The 13,330-nt window shown below is 42.3% G+C and overlaps 1 protein-coding gene and 1 non-coding gene across 2 annotated transcripts in view; one reads left to right on the top strand and one right to left on the bottom strand.

Annotated features, from left to right (window-relative positions):
- APMAP (adipocyte plasma membrane associated protein) overlaps positions 1 to 13,330 on the top strand; it is a 34,489-nt gene that overhangs the window by 18,025 nt on the left and 3,134 nt on the right. The window contains exons 4-8 of the mRNA XM_027069438.2: positions 4,028 to 4,120; positions 6,811 to 6,927; positions 8,135 to 8,309; positions 8,910 to 9,044; positions 9,497 to 9,689. Coding sequence (XP_026925239.1) covers positions 4,028 to 4,120; positions 6,811 to 6,927; positions 8,135 to 8,309; positions 8,910 to 9,044; positions 9,497 to 9,689 — 713 coding nt within the window. The remainder of the gene's footprint in view (positions 1 to 4,027; positions 4,121 to 6,810; positions 6,928 to 8,134; positions 8,310 to 8,909; positions 9,045 to 9,496; positions 9,690 to 13,330) is intronic.
- On the bottom strand, positions 3,481 to 3,582 carry LOC113602617 (U6 spliceosomal RNA). The gene has a single exon (XR_003424100.1). It is a non-coding gene; the product is annotated as a U6 spliceosomal RNA (small nuclear RNA).

The raw sequence follows: 13,330 nt of genomic DNA, 5'->3' as shown, positions 1-13,330 counted from the left end.
TTCATACACTTATTTTCCATTTGCATACCTTCTCTGGTGAGGTATCTAAGGCTTTTGGCCATTTGAAAAATTGGTATATTCATTTTCTTATTGTTGATTTTAAGAGTTCTTTGTATATTTTGTGTAACAGTCCTTTATCAAATGTATATTTTGCAATATTTTTTCCCGGTCCATGCCTTGTTTTCTAAATCCCTTGACAGTGTCTTTCACAGAGCAGAAATTTTTAGTTCTAATGAAGTCCAACTTATTAGTTATTTTTTCATTGATTGTGGCTTTTCTGTTGTATCAAAAAAATAATTACCACACCCAAAGTTCCCTAAATTTTCTCCTATGTGATCCTCTAGGCGTTTTATACTTTTACATTTTACGTTCAGGTCTGTGATCCATTTTGACTTTACTGTTGTGAAGGGTGTAACGTCTGTGTTTAGATTCATTTTTTGCATGTGGATGTCCAGATGTTTCAGCACCATTGTGGGAAATATGATCTTTGCTCCATTATATTGCAATATATTATATAAGATTGCATTGTGAAAGATCAGTTGACTGTATTTATGTGGCTCTATTTCTGAATTGTGTTACATCAAACAATTTGTCTAATTCTTTTTGCCATTACCACAATGTCTTGGTTATCATAGCATTATAGTAAGTCTTGAAGTCAGGTAGGGTCAGTCGTCTGACGTTGCTCTTCAATATTGTGTTGGCCACTCTGGATCTTTTCCTTCTCCATAGAATCAGTTTTAGGATATCTACAAATAACTTGCTAGGATTTTGATTGGGATTGTTTTGAATCTGTAAATCAAGTTGGGCAGAACTGAACTTTTCACAATTTTGAATCTTCCTGTTCATGAACATGGAATATCTTTCCATTTATTTAGTTTTTTTTTTTTTTTAATTTCTTTCATCAGAGTTTTGTAGTTTTCCTCATATAGATCTTGTGCATATTTTGCTATATTGAGACCTAAATATTTTATTCTCTTGGGTGCTGATGTAAATGCTATTCTGTTTTTAATTTTAAATTCCACTTGTTCATTTCTGGTATATAGGAAAGTCATTGACTTTTAAATATAACCCTTGAATCCTGAAACCTTGCTATAATCACTTATTCTATGAGTTTGTTGTTGTTGTTGTTGTTGATTCTTTGGGATTCTCTACATAGACGATCATATCATCTATGAACAAAGATGGATTTATTTCTTCTCAGTATACCTTTTATTTCCATCTCTTTTTGCATTAGCAAGGACTTCTGGTACAGTATTGTGAAGGAGTTGTGAGGTGGGGATATTCTTGCTTTGTTCCTTAATCTTAGTGGGAAAGCTTACAGGTTTGTTGCCAAGAATTAGGATGTGTTAGCTGTAGGTTTTTTGTAGATGTGCTTTATCAAGTTGAAGTGCCCTTCTATTCCTAATTTGCTGAAAGTTTTTATCATGAACAGATGTTGGATTTTTGTCAAATGCTCTTCTGCATGTGTCAATATGATCATGTGATTTTTCTTTAACCTGTTGATACTGTGGATCACTTAATTGATTTTCAAACGCTGAACCAGCCTTGCATACCTGGGATAAATCCCACTTGATTGGGGTGTATGATTCTTTTCATATATTATTGGATTTGACTTGTTAATATTTTGTTGAGGGTTTTTGCATTTGTCTTCATGAGAGATCTTGGTCTGTAGTTTTTGGTAATGACTAGTTTTGTCATTAGGATAATGCTGGCTTCATAGAACGAGTTAGGAAGTATTCCCTCTGCTTTTATTTTCTGGAAGAGATTGTAGAGAACCGGTGTTATTTCTTCCTTATAAATGTTTGGAAGAATTCATTAATGAGAGGCTTGTGCTTTCTGTTTTGGAAGGTTATAGTTATTGATTCATTGCTTCCATAGATATAGGCCTATTCAAATAGTCTATTTTTTCTTGTGTTTTGGCTGATTGTGTTTTTCAGGGAATTGGTTTATTTCCTCTAGGTTGTCGAATTTGTGAGCATAGAGTTGTTATGATATTCCTTTATTATCCTTCTATGTCCATGGGGTCTATCAGGATATTCCCTTTTTCATTTCTGATGTTGGTAATTTGTATCTTCTCTCTTTTTTCTTAGCCTGGCTAGAGGATTGTCATTTATTGATCTTTTCAAAGAACCATCGTTTGGTTTTGCTGATTTCTCTTTTGATTTCCTGTTTCCAGTTTCATATTAATGATATCAGTCTCCTCTTATCCTTTCTTTCTTACTTACCTTGGGTTTACTTGGCTCTTCTTTTTCTTTTTTAGTTTCCTAAGATGGAAGCTTAAGTAATTGATTTTAGTTTTCTTCTTTCCCAATATATGCATTCAATGGTATACATTTCTTCCTAAGCACTGCTTTCACTGCATGCACAGGTTTTGATAAGTTGTATTTTCATTTTCATTTAGTTCAAAATGTTTTTCAGTCTCTCCTGAGATATCTTCTTTGACCTCGGTGTATTTAGAAGTGTGTTTAATCTTCAAGTATTTTAGGATTTTCCAGCCATCTTTCTGTATTGATTTGGATTTTAATTCCATTGTGGTCTGAGAGTAGATTTGAGAGTCTGAGAGTATGATTTATATTCTTTTAAATTTATTAAGGTGTTTTTATGGCCCAGATTGTGGTCTGTCTTCCTGAATGTTCCATGTGAACTTGAGAAAAAGGTGTATCCTGCTGTATTTGGATGAGTAATTGATAGATGTCAATTGTATGTAATTGGTAAATGATGCCCTTGTGTTCAACTATGTCCTTATTGATTTTCTGTCTGCAGGACTTGTCCATTTCTGATATAGAGAAATGCTGAAGTCTTCAATTCTTGTGGTGTTTTTATCTCTTTGTCGTTACATTTCTATCAGTGCCGCCTCGTGGATTTTGATGATTTGTTATTAGGCACGTACACATTAAAGCTTGTGATGTCTTCTTAGAAGATTGACCCTTTATTATATGTAATGTTCTTCTTTATCCCTAATATTCTTTTCTCTGAAGTTGGCTCTGTCAACATTTGACTTGGTATATCTTCTTCTTGGTGTATCTTTATATGTTAAGTGCGTTTCCTGTGGACAGCATGTAGTGGGTCTTGTTTTTTGATTTCTTCTGAGAGTCTCTGTATTTTTGATAGGTATATTTAGACCGTTGATGTTTAAAGTGATAATTTATATAGTTGGATTAATATTTACCATAATCATTACTGTTTTCTGTTTGTTCCTTTGTTTTTTGTTCCTGTTTTTGTCTTCACCCTCTTTCTGCCTTTTATGTTTTTTTGTTTGTCTTAGTATAGTTGACAGAGTGTTAACATTAGTTTCAGGTGTATGGCTTAGGAATTTGATAATTTTATACATTATGCTATATTCACCACAAGTATAGCTACTTTTATAGTTTTATTGACCATTTTTATGATTCCATTTTATCTTCTTGTTTAGCATATCAATTATACTTTTTCTAAAGAATTGTTTTAGTGGTTGTCCTAGAGTTTGCCTGTATACATTTAAAAACTATGGAGTGTTTTCATGAATTTGTGTGTCATCCTTGCACAGGGGCCATGCTAATCTCTGCATTGATCCAATTGTATATGTGCTGATGAAGTGAGCACTCAGTGTGCTTTAGTTTTATCCCGAGCGACTTTCTAGCAGTTCTTTCTCTTCAGTTGGATATAATCCACGCAGCAGCAGACACTCACTGGAGGCGGACATGATCATATATGCCCCTGAGTGCTGAGTCAGCCCGAGAGTCCTTGCTCCTTTGAGAGTAGAAAATCCTCACTTGTTTTTTCAGATTGGTGTCTGCTGGCTGCACCCTTGCTCCAATGTCAGGTTCAAGCCCACATACCTGGGACATTGGGCCCCAGGCCCCCGTGGTTTTATCACTGCTTGCTTGCTTTAAGGACTTTTTAAGGACTCAGACAACTTCTTCATCTTCAGAACTGCCATTTTCTCTCTAGAGATGAAAAATACAAACAAACCACCTCTGTTGTAGAAGGCTATGACAGTTCTTAGGCTAATCTAGTAACTCTTATTCCTTTTTATTTTTTTAAACAGATGTGATGTTTACTGGTACGGCAGATGGCCGGATCGTAAAACTTGAAAATGGTGAAGTAGAGACCATTGCCCGCTTTGGTTCAGGCCCATGCAGTAAGTTAGTGACCGTCCCCCTGATACACGTCTCTTGTTACTGAGAAAAGTGCTGAATAACTGTGTGGAACTAACTCTCCCTAGAAGTCAGGTTCACCCTTGAAGAAAAAAGAGCCCCTGACCACCTGGCAGATCGAACCTGACCTGGGCATTACCACCAGCTCTTCATTTGCCCTGTGGTCCCTGGACCTCACTGTACCTGATTGTTACTCTTCGAGGCAGTGGCCTTCACACCTGCCAGTTATCTCATGGGCCCCGCCCCCTGCCATTCCATAGTGGCCTGTGTTCATCCTTGAGGTTAACTTTGGAGAAGATTATAGCCATTGTCACAGTGCTGCTGTGGAAGCACAGTTGGCTTTGTTGTTACTCGGAGGTTTAAATGTCATTCCTACATTAGCTTCCCAGGAATTTCAGCAGTGTCATTCAAAGTCAAAGCACCCTGGAGTCACTCAGTTTTTGGGAAATGAGAGTAGAAGAATCTCACCATTAAAAACTGATAACCCACAGATTTTTTATTAGTTATTGTTTTTTTTTAATGTTTGTTTATTTTTGAGAGAGACTTAGTGTGTGAGTGGGGGAGGGGCAGAGACAAAGGGAGAGACAAAGAATCTGAAGCAGGCTCCAGGCTCTGAGCTGTCAGCACAGAGTCTGATGCAGGGCTTGAACCCACAAACTGCAAGATCATGACCTGAGCCGAAGTTGGACGCTTAACCCACTGAACCACCCAGGTGCCCCTAGTTATTGTTTTTTAATAGGTAGAATGTTTTTGTAAAAATGATGCATTTTCATTTGCAAACAACACAAAGGTACAAAGAAGGAAGTAAAAATCATCTCAGAGTTTTCACAGATGTAACTGTTAACGTTCTAGTGAATAGCTTTTCAGATATCTTTCTGTTCACAGATACTCTGGTTTTGTGATGGAATCATACTGTATATCCAGTTTTTTAACCTGCTTTTTCCATTCCATATTTTGGCAGTAAGTGATCTTGCAGTCAGTGTCTTGAAGTAAGGATTCTTGTAGTAAGCACCCTGCAGTAAGCACCCCGCAGAAAGCACCCTGCAGTAAGCACTGCTCACCCCTTTACTGCAGTAAACAACCCTGCAGTAAGCAATCCTGAATGCAGTAAGCACCCTGCAGTAAGCAATCCTTAAAAACCCTGCAGAAAGCACCTTGCAGTAAGCAACCATGCACTAAATACACTGCAGAAAGTACTCTGCAGTAAGCAACCTGGCAGAAAGCACCCCTCAGTAAACAACCCTGCAGTAAGCACCGTGCGGTAAGCAACCATGCAGTAAGCAGCCCTTAAAAACCCTGCAGAAAGCACCTTGCAGTAAGCAACCTGCAGAGAGTACCCTGCACTAAGCAACCCTGCAGAAAGCACCCTGCAGTAAGCAACCCTGCAGAAAGCATCCTACAGAGAGCTCCCTGAAGAGAGCACCTGCACTAAGCACCCTGCAGTAAGCGACCCAGCAGAGAGTACCATGAAGTAAGTGATCCTGTAGTGAGCTCCCTGCACTAAGCACCTGGCAGTAAGCAACCCTGCAATAAACAACCCTGCAGTGAGCACCCTGCAGTAAGCAACCCCATAGTGAGCACCCCACAGTAAACAACCCTTCAGAGAGCACCCTGCAGTAAGCATCCTGCAGTAAACAACCCTGTAGAGAGCATCCTGCAGTGAGCACCGTGCACTAAGCAACCCTGCAGAGAGCACCCTGCAGTAAACAACCCCGCAGTGAGCACCCTGCAGTAAGCAACCCTGCAGTGAACACCCCACAGTGAGTACCCCATAGTAAACAACCCCGCAGTGAGTACCCTGCAGTAAGCAATCCCGCAGTGAGCACTCCACAGTAAGCAACCCCGCAGTGAGCACCCCGCAGTAAACAACTCTGCAGTGAGCACCCCACAGTAAACAACCATGCAGTGAGTACCCCGCAGTAAGCAACCCCCCAGTGAGCACCCCGCAGTAAGCAACCTGCAGTAAACAACTCTGCAATATGAGCACCCCAGAGTAAACAACCCTGCAGTGAGCACCCCGCAGTAAGCAACCCTGCAGAAAGCACCCTGCAGAAAGCACCTTGCAGAAAGCAACCCTGCAGATAGCACCCCGTAGAAAGCACCCTGCAGTAAGCATGTTGCATAAGCACCCCCACAGTGAGAATCCTTGCAGTAAGTGCCTCTGCATAAGGAACCCTGCAGTGAACACCACTGCAATAAATATTCATTGCCTCAGGTTTTAAAAAGGTATTAAAATAGTAGCTCTTACTTTAAGCCAGGTGGAGGGACAACTGGCAGTGCCATAGATGGGCACAGTGTTCAGGTCAGGCTATTGGGATTAAACTCACAATTCCTGAGATTCCGGGGTGGGGGTTCTAGAGTTGGGGCTTGGGTCCTGATGATGTCCCTGAGTTAACTGTCCAAGTCTCAGGATGCTGATATGAATGTGATTCTCGGGTACCAGTTGTTGTTCATATGTTCAGATCCATGTTCTCAGTTGGTCTCTCTGGATACACCAGACAGTTGTCATAAGTTCTGAGGGGGCTGGAATGCTAGGGTATACATCTGTCTCTAAAGCCATGGTCTTTTTTGTTCTGAACAGCTTGACATATATTTAGTACGGGATGGATGAGATGCTTGGAGACACAGGTAGAACCTGGGACCAGCCACTGATTCCTACCATTTGTTTCTCTAGAAACCCGAGATGATGAGCCTGCTTGTGGGAGGCCCCTGGGCATCCGGGCAGGGCCCAATGGAACCCTTTTTGTGGCTGATGCGTATAAGGGACTATTTGAAGTAAATCCATGGAAACGTATGTAACAATGTCTTCTTTCCTTCTGTGGTGACTTCAGATGTTTTAAACAATATGTACATAAGTGGATTTGATGATATTTGTTCAGTAAGACTACTGGAAACTTTGTATTATTTTCTTATTCATTGAATAGTACTGCAAGTAATGCCTACGTGTATCATGTATCAGTTACATGATGGTATTTGTCATATATCCCAATTTCCTATTTGTTTTTTAGCTGCAGGATCTTATCCTTAAAAAGTTAGAACTCCTCTATCTTTGTTTTTCTGTGTCTCTCTGTATCTCGTCTGTTTGTTTTCTGTGTCTGTCTTTTCATTTGTTCTTTGTCCACCTGTTCCTCCTGTTTTTCTCTATGTGCTTCAGCAGGGGAGTTTGTATGATGGAGGAATTTGTTATCGTGGGTAGTACCTGGGACCTGTTTGCTGGCTGTGTGACTATGCAGCTGCCTCAGCCTCTCTGTGCAGTTTACCCATCCATGATACAGGGCTAATGGTAGTGCCTACCTTGGGGGATCGTGTGAGGGTTTAAATGAGATTATACAAAGAGAGAGCTTATCATTCCATAAATGGTTGTTTTCCTATTTTTAAAAGTTTACTACCATCACTATTTCTTTACTTAAAACCAGGTGAATGGAACATTTTGTATTTCTCTCAAGCAAATGAAAAGAAAGTTGCCTTTTGTCTAAGACTTGTAATAGATTATTTTTTTTTTCTTTTTGGGGGGGGAGAGGGGGAGGGAGAGAGAGAGAGGGAGGGAAAGAATGGGGGAAGAACAGAGAATGAGGAATAGAGGATCCAAAGCAGGCTCTGTGCTGATACACAGGGTTTGAACTCACAAACCATGAGATTATGACCTGAGCTGAGGTCGGATGCTCAACCGATTGAGCCACCCAGGCGCCCCTAAGACTCATAATAGATTTTTAAAAGTCAGTTTGTCTTGATAAAAGGAAGAGGTCCTCATCCGTAGAGGGAGGATTCTGCCTTTAATGAAGTTAGTTTAAAAAAATTTATCACCTAACATGAAAGAAAGGAAAACACTGGTTTTTAACTGTAAGGGAATAAATCTACTGGCATGTGAGAGAAGCTCATTTTAGTTTTTCCTTTTAAATCAGGTAAGCTGATTAATATTTTGAGATCCTTGAGATACAATTTCTTGGAATGAAAATAGGTCTTCTCTCCCTCCCTTCTTTTCTTCCTTCCTACCTCAGGTGAGGTGAAGCTGCTGCTCTCCTCTGAGACACCGATAGAGGGGAGGAAAATGTCCTTTGTGAATGATCTTACAGTAACTCAGGATGGGAGGAAGATTTACTTTACAGATTCTAGCAGCAAATGGCAGAGACGAGATTACCTGCTTCTGGTTATGGAGGGAACAGATGATGGGCGGTGAGTGTTTATTTTAGATCTTCTGCTCAATGAGATCATCAGTCAGTCAGGGTGACTTCACAGAGCTTATTTGTGGGAGTCATTGGAGTGTTTCTGAGCATAATAATGCAGCTTTTGAGATAGGACATTAATGGCTTCTGGAAATGGGTGATGGATGCAACACAACAGAGCAAGATGTTCACACTTTCTCTTTGAAAAATGAAATTAAAACAGGCCAGTCCATCTGAGCATGTGGTCGGTTGGCACCCTGGGTGGGACCGTGCAGGTTGGCCTGGGTTTCAGGTCATCCCTCCAAAGGGGAACTCCTGTGAGGCTGGAGCCATGGGGGCCCTCCCTGGTGCTGAGCCAGATTCCAGCTCAGCGAGAAAACTGACTAGGGGGTTCTCAGGAAGAGGATGCCTGGGTCTGCTTCAGATGGGAAGGCCTTCAGGGGCAGCCTGGAGCCAGGTCTGGGCAGAGGACCATCAGGGGCCTTGTCACTGCAGCGTAAGGAGGATCCCCTTCTGCAGGCCTCTGCCCCAGGCTCAGAGGGGAGCAAGGCTCCAATGGGGCAAGGCCACGAACTCTCCCACGTGAGTCTTAGCTGTTGGCGCCCTGCAGCCTGCTAGAGTATGACACCAAGACCCAGGAAGTGAAGGTTTTACTGGACCAGTTGCGGTTCCCCAACGGAGTGCAGCTTTCTCCTGCAGAGGACTTTGTCCTGGTGGCCGAGACAACAATGGCAAGGATAAGAAGGTACATGCGGTACCCACTGAGCTGTCGGGATGGCCAGAGCTCACTGTGGCCTGGCCTGGGATGGGCTGGGAGACATCAACCTACATGATCTGAGATGCGGCAGGTTACCTTCTCCTTTGTGTGATAAGGAAAGCAGTAAAATTCAGGAATGCGTTTTCCTTCTCCCCCGTCTCACCCTGCTTGAAAAGTCGCAGCCTTGGAAAGTCTCAATTTAATGCTGATTGCATGCAGCCTGGGTCCCTTTATCCATTAGGTGGGCCATCTTCCTGCAACTGCATCTAGTTGGGCCCAGGGCAGGGGCCCCTGTCATCAGCTGTGCTTTTGTTCATGATGGACAGGTTTATAGTTGTTTCCATAAATTGATTGGAACCAAGACAATTTTGGAGCTTGGCTAAAATTTTTCCATAAATCCAGGGGCTACTGCTCACTACCTGCTTGGGTGAATTTTTCAGATTCTACGTGTCTGGCCTGATGAAGGGAGGGGCTGATCTGTTCGTGGAGAACCTGCCTGGATTTCCAGACAACATCCGACCTAGCAGCTCTGGCGGGTACTGGGTCGGCATGGGGACCATTCGCTCCAATCCTGGGTTTTCTATGTTGGATTTCTTATCTGAGAGACCCTATATTAAAAGAATGATTTTTAAGGTAAGTATGAAAACTACAATTCCAAAAAACAAAGTGAAAATGCCTCTAATTACGATCTTTTTTTGACCTTCGTAGCTTTAAAAATTCTCATTCTGATCATATTTAGTACTGTTAGTGACTTCTTTAAAACATATTTTATTATTCAGCCTGAAATGTAAATTGAAACATTTGAACCCTTTGATATTTTCCTTCTGGTTTTGTTGTCACCTCACCATCATGGTCTGTCAGTCATGCCTGCCCCCTCCATACCTCCCCTTTCCACAGATCCTGCAACTAGGCCTTCATATGGGGCCCCTGCAGACCATACTGCTGCTTCTCAAATGGTCATCAGGCACACACTTACCTTGGCCCCATCCCACCCTGTGTTCTCCTACCTTCTGGGACTTTCTGTCATTCACATCCCGATCTCTCCTGCACCCTGTACCAGATCTTGACCTTTGACCTCTTAGCAACCAAACTTTTTCATTAAAAAAAAAAAAATCACCTACCCCCACCAATGGCCAGCCACAGATCCTTTACAAAAGCCTTTTTCCCCAGTGAGTTCCATGAAATGTACTCAGTGTAATTCTATATGTTTTATACTGGATGAGCAACCTGCTGATATAGGTACTTCATCATGCAGAAACCTTCATTTCTAACAAGCTCCATTTCACAGACCGAATAGATGTTTGAAATTGATATTGGATATTGAATATTGAATAGATGTTAAAATAATTGTAACTTAAGGCCCTGAAAGGTACTAGGCAGCAATTACTGAGTCTCTGTACTGCTGGACCCTGTGTCTGGGCCCTGCTGAGGGGCTGTGGGTACCTGCTCTGTCGGGCTGGCCCATGGCCTTCAGTTTTGTTCCAAGTTCAGTGTGTCACTGTGGATAATCCTGATCTGTTTAGAAATAACACATTCTTCCTCTTCACTTTGTTGGTTCCAGAGCCACCATCTGTTCCTACAGGGACCTAAGAGGAGGCAGAATAGTGAGGTGGGAAGGACGGGAGTTTTGAAGAAGGCCAGACCAGTTGTGGGACCCTGGGCAGATGATATCATCTCTCTCTGCCTCAATTCCTCCATCTTTCAAGGGGAAAGAATAATAGCATTGTTCTATTTCATTAGGTACTGAAAAAATGTAATGAGAATATGCACATAATGCCCGTGCTGACTGTAGTGAGTACTCCAATTCTGTGCCTGTCTGTCTTCCCACAGCAAGGATGTGATATGGTGATGGGGGTGGTGGTTTGTCTCTTCGCATGACAGAACACATGCTCCATCTTTAGTTCGCTCCTGTGTTCGCAGCACCTAGAACAGTGTCTGGCACACGGTAGGCTCTCAGAATTACTGTGGAAGGATGTGTGCTCAGGGAGCTGAGACCACAGGTGTGAGAAGGAGCCAGAGTGGTGACACATGTTCCTGGTGCGGGAGAGCTCAGCACCTTTGTGTGGCCGCAGAGACGGCAGATTGAGTGCAACGGGAGAGGACCACAGGCCTTGCAGATGTGAAAAAGAGGCTCGATTTTATTCTAAATGTGATTGAAGTCATTGAGGATTTTGGTATGTTTTTAGTTTTTCTGTGTTTTTAGTTTTGAGACAGTATCAGACTTAGAAGAGCAGCAAAGGACTTTTATCCTTGAACTATTGCAATAAGTTGCTGACCTGATGCCCTGCATCCTCAGATACTTTTGTGATTTTCCTGTAATAAGGACATTCTCCCCATGACCACCCACTGAAACAGGAAACTCACATGGATAGTGGTGGCCATCCAATCCACAGACCCCATTTGAGTTTTGGGAGTTACCCTGGTGATGTCGTAACAGAGGATTCAACTCAGGACAAGGAGTGGCCTTGACTTGTCACATCTCTTTATTCTCCTTCAGTCTGGAACAGTGCCTTAGTCTTGATCTTTTTGAGAATTACAGGTCAGTTATGTTGCAGAGTATACTTCCATTTGGGTCATCTGGCATTTCTAATGATTAGATTTAGGTTATGCGTCTCTGGCAGGAAGACCATGAAGTGAAGTTGTGTTCTCAGTGTGTCCTGTGAGGAGGCACATAATGTCAGCTTGTCCCATGCTGGTGGTGGCAGTGTTGGCCACTTGATTCTGTGGTGAATGCCAGGCTTCTCTATTGTGAAGTCACTCTTTTTCCACTAGTAATTAACACATATTTTGTGAAGAAGTACTTTCTAAATAAGTAAACATCGGTATGATCTCATGGTTGTCTTTTTTATTCAATGGATTATAGTCTATTATTATCAGTATTTATTTTGAGGCTCAAATTGTCTGGCTATGGCCAGTGGGAGCCCCTTCAGTGTGGCTCCCTGACCTTTGCACATATTCCTAACATTTTTGGAGTGGTTCCTTACTTTCTGGCACCATACAGTGTTTAGGCTCATCTTGTATTTTCCATGTTCCAGTATTTTCCATGTTCCAGCTCTGTAATCAACCATTTCTCCAAGGAGCCCTGGTTCCTTCTAGAGAGGATCTGGTGTTGCCTGTGCTCATTGCTTTTGGTGTATCACTGCCACCAGGCTCCCTCAATAGACAAAACCAGGGAATATATGCATGTGTATTCATACATTTATCAATACATTTGACCGTTGAACAACATGGGGGTTAGGGACACTGGCCCCTGTGCAGTTGAAAATATGCCTATAACCTTTGATTCCCCAAAGACTTAACTACCAACAGCCTGTTGACCAGAAGCCTCAATGATAACAAACAATTGATTAACATATAATTTATGTGTTATATGTATTATATACTATATTCTTACAATAAAGTAAACTAGAGAAAAAAATATTAAAATTGTAAGGAAGAGAAAATACATTTACAGCACTATATTTATCAAAACAAATCTGCATATAGGTGGACCTGCTGCAGTTCAAACCGGTGTTGTTCAGGGGTCAACTGTATATACAGTGTATGTACACATGTTTACACATGTTTATTTGCCATCTGTTTATTTAAATTGATGCTGGTAAGTAATGCTGGTATTGCTGCTTCCAGTCTCATACCACGGGATTTATTCTAGTTTTCTCCACTTCCGTATTTGTATTTCCCTTCTCTAGTAGTGAGAAACCTAGATCCTATTATCTTTCCTACCTATTTGATCAGATTCCCCAGACATCACCAATCTGACCATTGTCCCTCCATCATGGGTCCTGCTAGAGCTCTAGCATCCTACACTGGGCCTTCTTCCTCCTCCCAGCCATGTGAGGGGCTTGCCTTTCCTCTCAGAGGCTCTGGTACCTGCACCAAGTCGTCCCCAAGCAAACACCCTCCTCACTCTGCCTGAGCTCTGCCAGCCTGTGCCTGATCACCCCACTGTAGGAACATGTCTCACCCTGCCTGGGTTCTGATGCCCTGCTTCATGCCACTGCCCTCTCCTTACCCCCAGCGTGGACTGTCCCTCACCCTGCTAAGACTGACTCTTGGTCTAGGCCACTGTGGTTCCACCCTCTGCACACACCTACCCTGCTGGGTTTCACAAGTCACTTCTTGACTGAATTGTTTGGGTGGGGAGTGATATAGCACAAAGGAAATTTTAAAGTGACAACTGAAGCTGCTGTGTGGAGAGCAGCCTGTGGCATGGCTGCACTGGCTGTGAGGAGCTTGGCGTGGAGGAGGCTGCGGCAGCCAGGAAGGGTGGTAGG

The sequence above is a fragment of the Acinonyx jubatus genome, chromosome A3 (assembly GCF_027475565.1).
Source record: "Acinonyx jubatus isolate Ajub_Pintada_27869175 chromosome A3, VMU_Ajub_asm_v1.0, whole genome shotgun sequence".
In the NCBI taxonomy this organism is placed as follows: Eukaryota; Metazoa; Chordata; class Mammalia; order Carnivora; family Felidae; genus Acinonyx; species Acinonyx jubatus.
The sequence above is the reverse complement of the archived record's forward strand: the minus strand, read 5'-3'. Positions and strand labels throughout refer to the sequence as shown.